Source organism: Micrasema longulum, unplaced genomic scaffold, assembly GCF_059751315.1.
Source record: "Micrasema longulum isolate JH-2025_06_02 unplaced genomic scaffold, ASM5975131v1 h1tg000242l, whole genome shotgun sequence".
Lineage (NCBI taxonomy): Eukaryota > Metazoa > Arthropoda > Insecta > Trichoptera > Brachycentridae > Micrasema > Micrasema longulum.
In genome coordinates, this window is record NW_028277447.1 from 1,117,993 (window position 1) to 1,130,609 (window position 12,617).

Genomic DNA, 12,617 nt, shown 5'->3' on the forward strand with positions numbered 1-12,617 from the left:
GTGAGCGAAAAATCTGGTACAAGCAAATACTGGATTATTGAAACTGTTATTAAAGAAACAGTTACACACTGCTCTTAAAACTTTTATTATGTTTTTTTTCAAAATAAAACGGTTTTTTTTTTTCAAGAAACAATTATATGTTAAGAGACAATTTTAGCTGTTTCGAAAAAGAACTATTTTAAAATAACAGTTGTTTTTTTTTTACTTCCTTTAATAGTGATCCATTTTATTATATTTTGTTTTGGAAGCATTTTACAGGGTTATTTCTCGGAAGAATAAACAATATATTTTCTAAAATAATTTTGTAAATTCTTTTTAACCACTATACACCTACGTATTTTTTTTGTAGAGCTATAAAAAATATCTAGCGTAATAAAAATAATGATACGATATGTTTTCAACATTCTTAAACATGGGTTATGTCGATACTTCTTAACCATCTGAAACGACAAAGTTATTAATTTAATTAGTAGGCGGTTCGTATCAAAGTTTGTTTTAATTCAACTCATTAAAAAACAAACCCGCAAAGTTATATTGTTAAATACCACAGTGAGCCGGTAAGGATTTATCGAGGATTTTGAGCTAAGGAGATATTTGTTATTTTTATGCTGAAAAAATAGGTACAAACAAAACTAAGAAAAGCAAAAAAAAAACATCAAGTCGTTTCCCCGTAGGGTTAGCAGAGGATAAAACTCCACACCACTCTATCTTTACGCACAAACTTCTCTTATTATGTTTGTTAATAATCTTTAAATATACAATTCCTCTGTACGTGTGATGTCATTGAACTCCTAAACGGCTTAACTGATTTGTCGACAGCGGTTTTCAGAGAAATATAGATCTTTGCGCTGTGCGTGTTCGTAGATATTAATATCTTCAATCTAATGTGTAAAAAAAAAGTAAGGAGCATAAATGTTTTATTAATCGATCTACCAGGGTTGCATTCGAGGAGAATGCATTTACAAAAAAATAGAAAGAGCTTGTTTTTTGTTTATTTATTTTATTTTGTTTTTAAATGCTTCCAAACATTTGTTTTTTGTGGCTCTCAATCAGATTCTTACCTTAAATTCCTTACCATTTATTTACTTTTACTGGAATTTTGGTAATACTAAATAATATTAAATTCAATACATTTTCAAAAATTGTATTCTTACATCAGTACACCCCTTTGTTGGTGAGAAGACCGAAATTTTACGTTTCCAAAAAGAATGCTTAATTTTTTTTTAAATAATTCAAATTTTGGAATTCAACCATAAACAAGTACCTAGGTACCTAGTTAAATTCAATATTTTAATATTAACAGTTAGCAGTGTGAAGCAAAGTGAGGTGACCAATTTGAAAAATTGTATTTTAATTGACTTCTAACAATGAGCAATATTTTTTTTTTTCTATTAAAAATATTTCTTTTTTTTAATTTTTGACTCATGCACGCACGCAGATTATTTTTGATCAATTTTTTTAAGTTTGTAGGTATATTATAACCGACCGAATGCTATTGCGAAATTTATTTAATTAAATTTATTATACAAACATAAATTAATTACAATCAAACCATCGCGCCGTTTCCCGTAGGAGTAAGCAGAGAGGGTAGAACGCCATATCACACTGTCTTTGCATACAGACCTCGAATCACGTCGATTATTCTTACTCTTGACATGTCCATCTTCAAGTATTTGATGGACTTGATCATGGCATTTCTTTCTGTGTATTCCTCGTTTTCTGCATCCATCAACATTCGCTCCGTAGATCATTTTAGCCGTTCTTTCGCTGTCCATTCGCTTTACATGTCCAAACCAACGCAGCACCTCTTTCTTGATTCTGTCGATAATGCTTGTCTTAACCTAACATAGATCTCGACATTTGCACCTATCATACATCGTTTTACCACAAATTCGCCTGAGAGATCGCAATTCGCAATATAAATCACAAAATTGTCAAAAATGCAGTTATACTCTTATATTCACCCATCAAAGATATATCGACAATCATCAGCAAGTTTCATATCGTCTCACATTGTGATCTAGAACCTGGTAGTTCATATCGCGGTAAAAAACTTTGTTGTGCCAAAAATTTCAAAAAGGTTTGTTATTTACTCTTCGAATTTAGAAGTACGAATACCTGGGTGTACAACAGTATGAATAGTATTATGTATTGAGCCTATTGTGGAATTATTACATTACGTCATATTCTTGAAGTTGATTGATTATATTATAATGACTGAATTTGTAAGGAAAATGTAAGAAAAATATTACAGAAAGAGCTTCACACATATTCACTCACTATACTTAGCAAAAATAATATCATTTTTTATTTATTTTTCACGGTACAATGACAGACAACTGGTCATACATCATCATAATTCCCTTTCCGCACCTAATGGTGCATAGGGCACTGCATTGGAACAACCGATCATAGCGTTTCTTTGAATCCCAAAAAATATGTATGTGTATATTTATGTTTTTCCTTTTTGAAAATGTTTTTTTTTTTACATCTGAGCATGTTTTTCATTCTCTATTTTAATTCTTAACTTTGAATTACTCTTACAAAAAAATCTTAATTTTTAATATTATTTCCATATATAAATACTAACTAAAAACATTAAATTAACTTTATTTACTTTAATTTTCAATTTTTAAACAACTTCCATTAATGTTTTTTCTTTTTTTTTTGTATTTTCATTGATAACCTTACATATAAGTATTATATAATATGGAAACTTTACTGGTTCATTAGAGTTAAGTCCAACTGTGTAAAATATAAAACTCTGTACCCGTAACTGCCAGGTCGCTTTTGTACAAAAAACTGTAATAATCACCTACCGAAAATAGTATCGATCACAAAATCGGCATTTCTCAATCTTCAAAAAACACCCACAGCACTAGAATAATGTTACTGTTAATCATAAAAACAGGTCAAATACGTTATTAGATTCTTGTTCGTAACATCAAAAAACAAATGTATTCATTGTTTATCATTTGCCAAAAGTCGAAAGCATTCCAACTGTTGTGTATATTCGATTATTTACCCTTTTCACAAAAGTGCGATTATCTCAATTTCACTTTTCTATGGCTGGCTGCTTTCTGTATAACTACGTTCAAATATTCTAGTGTGAAAACACCCTTTTAAATAAATATTTTATATCAACTATGTCGGGAATCGAACCCGAGACCTCTTGCATGGTAGGCAAACGCGCTGACCATTAAAATACGAAGCCGGCGAGATTATACACACATATATATAAAAAAAAAAACACAACTGGGCAGGAGACTCAACTACAGTGGTGAATTACATTACATTACAGAACAGCCATATTATTATTTGATTTAAATTACTCACCCTCATTACTCCCTTAGTTGAACCCTGTACATTGTAATAAAACAATAAATGTTTTTATAGCATAGAACTCTCTCTTACAGTACACCGCCAGCACATGTTTCAATCATTTATCCCGCTTTGTTCCATTGAAATAGTGCGTATTGTATCTCTATCAACTTATTTTTAAATGTACCTACACTTAACACTTTGTATTCCGGAGCCGAGTAAACACGTGATTATATAACCATGCGTTGTGTCCCGGTCCCGTGTTTTCACGTAGTTTATCTGCTGACTAAAAAAGTGCATTTTATTGACATCTAGTGGCTTTTTTGCTGCTGTTAAACCACGTGAAAGCACGGAACCGGGACACAACGCATGGTTATTATAATCACGTGTTTACACGGCTCCGAGATACAAAGCACAAAAAAAGGAGTGAGGCCCTGTATATGTGCGAACATTGCAATGCGCAATGTGGCTGTTCTTAAATGCCAATGTTGGCAACACTATCATACAAAAATTACAAATTAAATTGTTTTAAATAAATAAGAGCAGTTTCCATTAATTTAACCTAGTATTTTCATAACTATGACACTTTTAAGAACACTTTACAAAGCATGAAATTTCACAAAAAATGGGCCGGGCACAGGGTAAATTCTATGCGTATTCGGCCGGTGCTCAAAGTGTTAAGATAATATTTAGTCCTATCTTTACATATATAATTTTTATGTACGTGTGATGTCACCGCACTTCTCCTAAACGGCTAAACCGATTTACGTGCGGTTTTCGAAAAGATATAGATCTTCGCGCTGTGGATGTTCGTAGATATTAATTTTTTCAATCTAATATGTAAATAAGAAGTTAGAAGCATCAATGTTTTATTCATCGATCTACCAGGGTTGCATTTGAGGAGAATGCATTTGTAAAAAATGGAAAAATGTTTTTTTTTGTTAAAAAAAGTTTGTTTTTGAATGTTAACAAACAGCATTTGTTTTTTGTGGATCTCAATCAGATTCTTTCCTTAAATTCCTTATAAATTGTACCCGTTTATTTCTTTTTATTGGATTTTTAGTGACACCAAAATAATGTTAAATTCAATACATTTAAAAAAATCGTATTCCTACATTAGTACACCCCTTTGTTGGTAAGACGACCGGAGTTTGACGTTTGCAAAAAGAGTGCCGTATTTGAAAAAATATTTATTTTTTGTTTTGGAATTCAACCATAAACAAGTACCTACATAAATTCAATATTATTTATAATTAAATTATAAATTCAACATTTTTTAGTTTTGGAATTTAATCACAAACAAGTACCTAGATGAAAAATATTTTTCCAAGATTATAGCAGGCAAGCCAACGTCCGGGCAGGACAACGTCTGTCGGGTCCACTAGTACTATATAATATTCACCAGCCTGAAGATGCCCATTAGAGGGCGAAAGCATTAATTGGTCAAACAAATAAGTGGAAGTGTACCAAGTATTTTTAATTAGCAACTTTTATGTAAATATAAGTTATAACATCATATGATTATTATTATCAATAACTTATGAAGCGTAAGTTTCGCAATATATTACCTCAAGAACGCTTTGCAAAGTTATTCTATTAATAATTGTGTACATAAATTAATTCAATTTTAACTTGAAATTTATAATTTAATCTAATCTGAATTTAGCTGATCTAAGCGTAGAACGTCTGTCAGCTAGTTCATCTGGAATGCATAATTCTCTTAGATATTCCGGAGCAGAGTTCTGCAGTGACTACATAAGCCAGTTTGTATTTCGTCCTCTGTGAAAAACGTAGCCAGTGTAATTCCCGAAGTAGTGGAGTGATATGAATAAACTTATGAATTTCCAAAAATAAGTCTCGCTGCGGCATTTAATACAGACTGTAGGCAAGTCATTTTAGATCGATAATATTGCTGGACCAATCAGAATTTATAATTGATCACAGCATGCAATGTTTTACAAACAATTATTGAATAAACAGAAGAATAAAGTTTAAACGCTCAAGAAACTAACAAAAAATTAATACAATAAAAGAAAAACGTTTTTTTAATAGAAAACTTAAGTCTCAATAATAAAAAAATAACACTGGTCGACAATGATTTGGTTACATGAAATATTATTGCTGTTTTTTTTAAAAAATTTTGATTGCTGGGTCCGCAAATTCCATCAGAATGTTCGCCTCTAACGCATTTACCCAAAAGCGTATTGGTCTGGATAAATCTGATTTTATGCAATAATTGGACGAATTGGACGAATGGACATGCATTGGTAAGGGTTACCTATTAAAATGCATGGTATTTTGGTTTTATATTTTTGTTCAACTATGGTGAAGGTGTATAGTGGGTTTTGCATGTTGGTTCAATCGGTGTTCTACAAAGAGGCGAGTACGTCTCGAAACCAGTAGACATGGAAAAGTCAGTAAGTGGTTTCATAGAATTATTTAATAACATTTAGTAAAATGTTTGACCACAAAATTAATGTTTTAAACATTTAAGTTTGTAAGTGAAAATTCTTGAAGGGAGTTTTTGTTAATTTATTATGGAAATAAAAGACGAGTGATACTTCAATCCACAAATTCGAAATACCCAATGACCGGTTTCATCGCTTTTGCGACATCTTCGAGACTGGTATCTTTATTAAGAAATTCAGTGTATTTATACAAAACAAAAGTAAGCATAGAGAATTCAAAATTATATGAAAGTATATTAAATTAAATTATTTTTGTCCCAAGGATTATAAACAAAGTGTTTCAGGTTAAATAATGAGTTGATATAATGATATTTATAATGAGACTAATGAGGATGGGACAATTAAAAATAATATATTTACAATACTTTAACATTATATCAACTCATTATTTAACCTGAAACATTTTGTTAATGATCATTAAGACAAAAAAAAATAATTTACTGTCATATAATTTTATATTCTCTATCTTTACCTCTGTTTTGTATAAATACATTGAATGTCTTAATATAGATACCAGTCTCGAAGATGTCGCGAAAGCGATGAAACCGGTCACTGGATATTCCGAATTTGTGGATTAAAGTATCACTCTTCTTTTATTTCTATAATAAATAATGCTTTAAATATTGATAAATTTACTTTAATTTAACTTCATTGATTACATTTTAAAAAAATTGTGGGAACACAAAACCAGATATAAAAACAACGTATATTCCTTCCTGTGATATTTTTCTACTTTCTTTCGATACGATCCCCAAGAGGTAAATAACTTTTTTTCAGTGAAAGAACTTACGAACTTCTAGCAGTAACCCAAAGTTATGTCTTTTTAAATTACATTCCCTTAAAACGTTATTTTTAGACTGACGTCATTAAAAGCTTTTTCAAAACTGGAGATTTATCTTATTCAAAATTGCGTGCGGATGAATTCAATTAGTGTCTACCCGCTTTTAATAAAATACTTTATAAACGTTTTATTTTCATTTATTATGAGGAGATTATCGTCATCGATCTCAGAGTAATCAACGATGATTTTAAATATGTCTCATGGCAATAGCACGAAAGGGAAAAAATGGTTTTTATAAAAAATATAATAAATAAACAAAATACTTATTATAAAATTTATATTCGAAGCACTTACTTTGTGGTTATTCATTATAATTTAAAAAATAATACAATAATGTTTTTAACCACGTATTTTTTTATCGACTGATTTTAAAGCTTCACAAGCTTCTCTATCAAGGTATAATTAACTTGATAAAAACTTTTTTTTTGCTTTGAAACCGGTTGGTAGAAAAAAAATTAAATAAGTGGTTAAATACAAAGGTATTCTTTATTTATTTTATGATTTTTTTGTTTTTTAAGACCGTGTATTTTCACTGCTATATTTCAGTCTATCGGAATATTGATCATAACGAAATGAATAGTGTAAATCGCAATAATTTGTTTAATGAATCTAAGATGATTAAACTTACGTTGCAGATGCAAGACGAAGAAACATGAAATATTGAAAACACTTTTACTTATAAATATTTCATCTTAAGAGGGAAACGCGGTCCGACTTTTCTTCACATTCAACGTTTTCCCGTATTTTCTCCCTGAATCATGGCACTAGAGCAGTGTTTTTTTTGCACAATACAGATATTAACTACTAACGTGTCCTTGGTGTTTTACTTTTTTGATCAATTGTTTTTTAAGACCATCCAAAAACCCAAAAAACGTAGGTACAGTTTGCCGTCTTCAGACGTACGGTATACAAATATAATAAAAGATTTTGAAAAACAAAAAAACACTTACACAGAAAATTTTATTTTGATAAAAATTATATAAACTCTTTTTTAAAAAAAAAAGTTAATCGGTTCTCCTATTAATTTTTTTATTTATTTTAAAACCCTCACGAATTACATGCCTTTAACAAAATATTTTTTTTTTTTTAAATTTATATTCTACTGAACTTAACATATTTTGTATAGGTCGTCTGGGTCTTTTGTTTAGTTTTGTCTGGTAGTTTATTGGATAATTTCTGTACCTGGTTTATCGAGACTATCGACTGTACTTATTATTGTATTGTGTCCATGTTTACTACAATTTTTTTCAAGTTTTAGTTCTTCGTCTACAATTACATCAGTGGCTAATTTATAAATAAATTTTAAGGACTCTAGCTGAAAGAGTTTAATCACATTTAATTGTATGATTGATTAAAGGCGTACTTTAGTTGCTGTTAGATAAGGGAAGTCATATACTAACTTTAAAATTTAATTTGCTATCTTTGTAGTCTGTTTATGTCATTTTGATTTTCTGTTCCTCACAGTCGTTGCAGATAACATTTTTTATTATTTATATGGGCTTCATGTTTTTTTTTCCGTTTTTGGAACAATGTTTTTGATTTAAAAAAAAAACTCGATAATGTCGCCACTTTGATAAATTAAATTGTTGATATAAGTTGTCTGTCTATTGTTAGTCCTAAGTATTTAACAAGTTCAATTTCAATTAGTCGTTCATCATTTATGTAAGCATCTATTTTACGTTATTTTTTTCGAGATTTAAAACGGATAATATTTCTTTTTTTTAAACGAAATGTAAGCGAGTTTCTGTTTGTCCATTTAGTCAACATAGGTATTCGCTTATGTCATTGTTTGTTAATACGTCAGTTTGATTTTTATAGAATAGTCCAATGTCGTCGTACATACATAAAAAAATTCCTTTACATTGTACAGTGATTAGTTATAAATATATAAAATATATAATAGTGGACCCAAAGTAGATCCTTGTGGTACTCTAAAATTTGCTGTTTGTATTTGACTTTTTTTTATTTGTATAAGTATATTCGAGAGAGTGACAGAAAAACTCGGTTCAAACACCCATGAAATTTCTCTGACACCGCATGTCCTCTTAATCTTGTCGAGAATAAAACCCGGGAACTCATTCATTGCCGATGATAGTTTATGCACTTACCACCACGAGTCAAATAATAAATATACTATTAAAGAAACAAATATGTATACACCTGTAGAAAATTATTAAAATAATATTATGGTTTCGTAAGAAGACAATTTTTTTCCCTTCTAGGCCCTTATGAAAATGGGAAGTTGAAGGAGTTATCTTCATTTTTTTATTATATAAATAAAAGACGAGTGATACTTTAATCCACAAATTTGGAATATCCAGTGACCGGTCACTGGATATTACAATGAACTTCCATCAAGAATTTACACTTACAAACTTAAATGTTTGAGTTATCTTTAGTTATTGTCCATAAATTGAAATAGATTTTTTATATAAAAATTTAATATTAATACGGTCATTTTCACATATTCAACTAAAGGTTATCAATCCAAATTTTAATGAGATATTTAAGGGAAAAAATATGAAAATCATTGCTCAGCAATTTTATATATAAAATGTTTTTTTTTATATTAACTATTTTTAATTATTTTTAAAGTACCGACGTAAATTAAATACAAACATTGTAAATTAATTCAGCTGAATATTCCATATCAAAAATTGTACGCAAGATTGGGAGATTTTCCAGGTTCAAACAACTTTTAAAACCATTTATTTATTTATTATTTACTGTAAAAAACAACAAACAAAATAACTTTTTACAAAATGGTGTACTAGATTGTATTAAAATAATTTTCTATAAACTATAAACTAACGGTTGGTAGACGTAAAATGGATTGTGTCCTTGGGCCAAACCAATTCTGAATTATCTGCATTTGAAATTCCTTTTTAAATGTATAGTTTTTTTTTATACACGTTTTGTATTGTTTATATGTTAATTTTCTTTGTAAAGTTACTTTAACCGTGTCCAGGTTGAGGAATAATACAATTCTTCTGTGTGAAAGAGAACCAAAACCCTGGACGAATGTTTTCGACTCGATGGCTACTCTCAGGTAAAAATCTTATAAAAGGAAATCGAGTGGGGAAAAGTCCGGCTTGTAATGTCGTGATTGGCGCATTCGCCTACCATGCTTGAGGTTCTAAGTTCGATTCCTGGCAGAGTTGACATGAAATATTAGTTTAAAATATATTTTTTCACTGCAACATTCCTCTGTCCTTGGACTAAAAAAGACTTACCTTCATGCTACAAATGATTGAGATATACTGCATTGTATGTTTAAATGCAGTGCCTTAAATACCGTCGTATCCGAATAGAGGTTTTATAATGATGCTTTATATATTGTAAAGTGTCAATGAGGACTCACATTTATTATTTTTTAAATTATTTATATTTGACATCTTGGAACATCATTGTTTTTTTTAGCAATGACTAATTTGCAGATACTTCATGTTAATTATTATGACGCCAACTTATTCAAAAAGTCAAGTTAATTTTTAACCCTTGTGTGGTGTAGCTATGATGTTACATGAGTTTAAATATAATACAAAACATGATATAAAGTATCTAATTTTTTAAAATAATAAAGTCGTGTTTTGGTATAACGGGCCCAAATTATACAATTATTTTTATATACATGTAAGTTATCTACGGGAAATCAGATATAAAAATGAATTCTTACGCACAATAAAAAACAGAGTATTTAATTTTACAGCGATGTTTCTTGAAAATGGATGAAAATATAATATTAATAAAAACGAGCTACTTTGAACGACGTCACTAGTTTTTCCGAATCAACCAATGTTAAGAGTGTTGTAGTAGATTTCCGTTGTATGGAACTTTTGTATGTACGTATGGAAGCTTTTTCAACAATCAGCAGAACTCACCAAAGAGAACTTGTGACGTTACACATGGAGTGATTTCAAAAATACAAAACTTTAAAAAATCATAACGCTGGTAAAAATATTTTTATTTTGGTTTAGTTTGATAATCTGTAAACAACTATTTATAAAAAACTCTTAATTTCCTTATTATGGAAAACAGATTATTGAACCGTATGTATGTAGCAGGTATACCACATACCGCACACCGCATCTGAGGACCTAAGTCTTCTTGGCGATGCCGTTATTCACGGAAAAATTGCTCTTTACTGAATGTGCTCTCTGTAATCTGGTAGCATTTGCATCTTTGTGCTAAAAGAAGGTAATTCAGAAATAAAAAATAAGCACTTCATTTGATTGAGAAAAAAGGGGAGGGAATTCTTCGCTGACTGGGATTAAATTGATTGGACATGATCAATTGGCCGAAATGATTACAAAATCGGGTTGTGGTCCCGTGGCTAGTATTGCGGACTCACGGATCAGAGGTCCGAGGGTCGACCCCACTCTACCTCAACTTGATTTCCATTTTCTAATAGTGAGTTGAAAATGGCTACCAAAATTGAAATATTTGGGTAAATTATAAGATCGCTAATATTTTTTTTGCCATCATAAAAAAAAATGATAAAGTTTATGAAAGCTTTGAAATTATTTTTAGGAGCTACCAGGGCCCCGATTACAATGGGAAGTTATTATTTATCTTTAATCTTATATACAAATTAAAATTAAGTTTTCTGTACGAAAAACAGAAAATGAAAAAAAAAACTGCTAAACATGTTCAATTATAGGTTGCCGACGAAGATACCTTAAATGTTCTTGCAAATATACTCATTTTCGTACACAAATATCGTTTTTTTTTATAGTCAGTCGAAGATAACTATGTTAACTTTTCATTGTAAGCGGGGCCCTGATCTGTGTATCCGACATGACCTATAACAGGGCCATAGATAACAGTACGTACGTGTTTTTTTTATACCTACCTGTATTTAAAAACAATGCTTCACGACGTTACAACACCATATCTAGAAGGATTTTTTGCTCAATATTTTAAGAGTTTTAACTTTTGAGGCTGTACTAAAAAATCTTTTTGGATACATCGTGTTACATTAAGCAAAAGATAAGTATATTGAAATTCAGGTATTTTAAAACTTCAATTTTGTATATGTATATTTACATATATATTTACTGTAATATTATATATGCATATCATATAATTTAGGTCTATTATAGCAAAACAATTTGTTTTTTTTTGTTTTTTAAAGATACATATAATATCATGTCTTGTATTATATGTAGATTCGTATGACATCATAGCCACACGGGGGGTTAAACTAGTATTCACTAAAACCTTTTAAACACAAAGTACACTAATAAAACTAAACAAAAAAATAATAATACCTGTTTTGCTGGTCCCCATTCTGTTTTTTAACACCCACAATTGAAATTGAATTATTTTATCACGCCTCAAACAAAGCACAAATGTCAAAATAAAACTTTTGAAAACAGGTTAGGTTTTTCGCCTTGAAAAAATAATATTCCCGCCAGATGCGCGCGCAGCAGTCTAACTAGAATTCTAGAATATTCTGTTTGATTCAAAACTTTGTTCCATTCGTTTTATATTACGTGCAGCCTGCAATGCCCTGTATCGAAACAGTCGCTTTTTTATGAGAATTGTTCCGTTAATGCGTGGCTCTGGGTAGAAATGAAGACATCGTTTGAGTCTTAGGTTGGTTTGACAAAATGCTTTTTCGCGTAAAAGCCTGATACTGATTCGTAAATAAGTATTGTTGCCTGCTGAATCCCAGGTATAACAGTACGGTCTTCTTGAATACCAAAAATATAGGGTTACCAAAAAATGTATCATCGATTTTAACATCAATAACTAAAAAGGATTGAAATAAAAAAACAACATCTTGAAAACTAAGTAGGTACCAATTTTCTTTTTTTTTTAAACCAAAATAATGAAATTTTTCATATTCATAAAAATAATGTACGTGTAGACGAAAGAAAAACTAAAATAATAATCATGATAATTTCCCTATCCGCACCCAGTAGTGCATAGGGCACTGCACTAGTACCTCCAATCGCAGCGTATCTTTATCATTAGAACATAAA

The 12,617-nt window shown here is 30.0% G+C and overlaps 1 protein-coding gene across 1 annotated transcript in view; it reads right to left on the bottom strand.

Annotated features, from left to right (window-relative positions):
• Spn100A (Serpin 100A) overlaps window positions 1–12,256 on the bottom strand; it is a 60,625-nt gene extending 48,369 nt beyond the window's left edge. Inside the window, exon 1 of the mRNA XM_088223584.1 lies at window positions 11,901–12,256. Coding sequence (XP_088079710.1) covers window positions 11,901–11,919 — 19 coding nt within the window. The 5' untranslated portion in view covers window positions 11,920–12,256. The remainder of the gene's footprint in view (window positions 1–11,900) is intronic.
• Window positions 12,257–12,617: the final 361 nt, after the last annotated feature.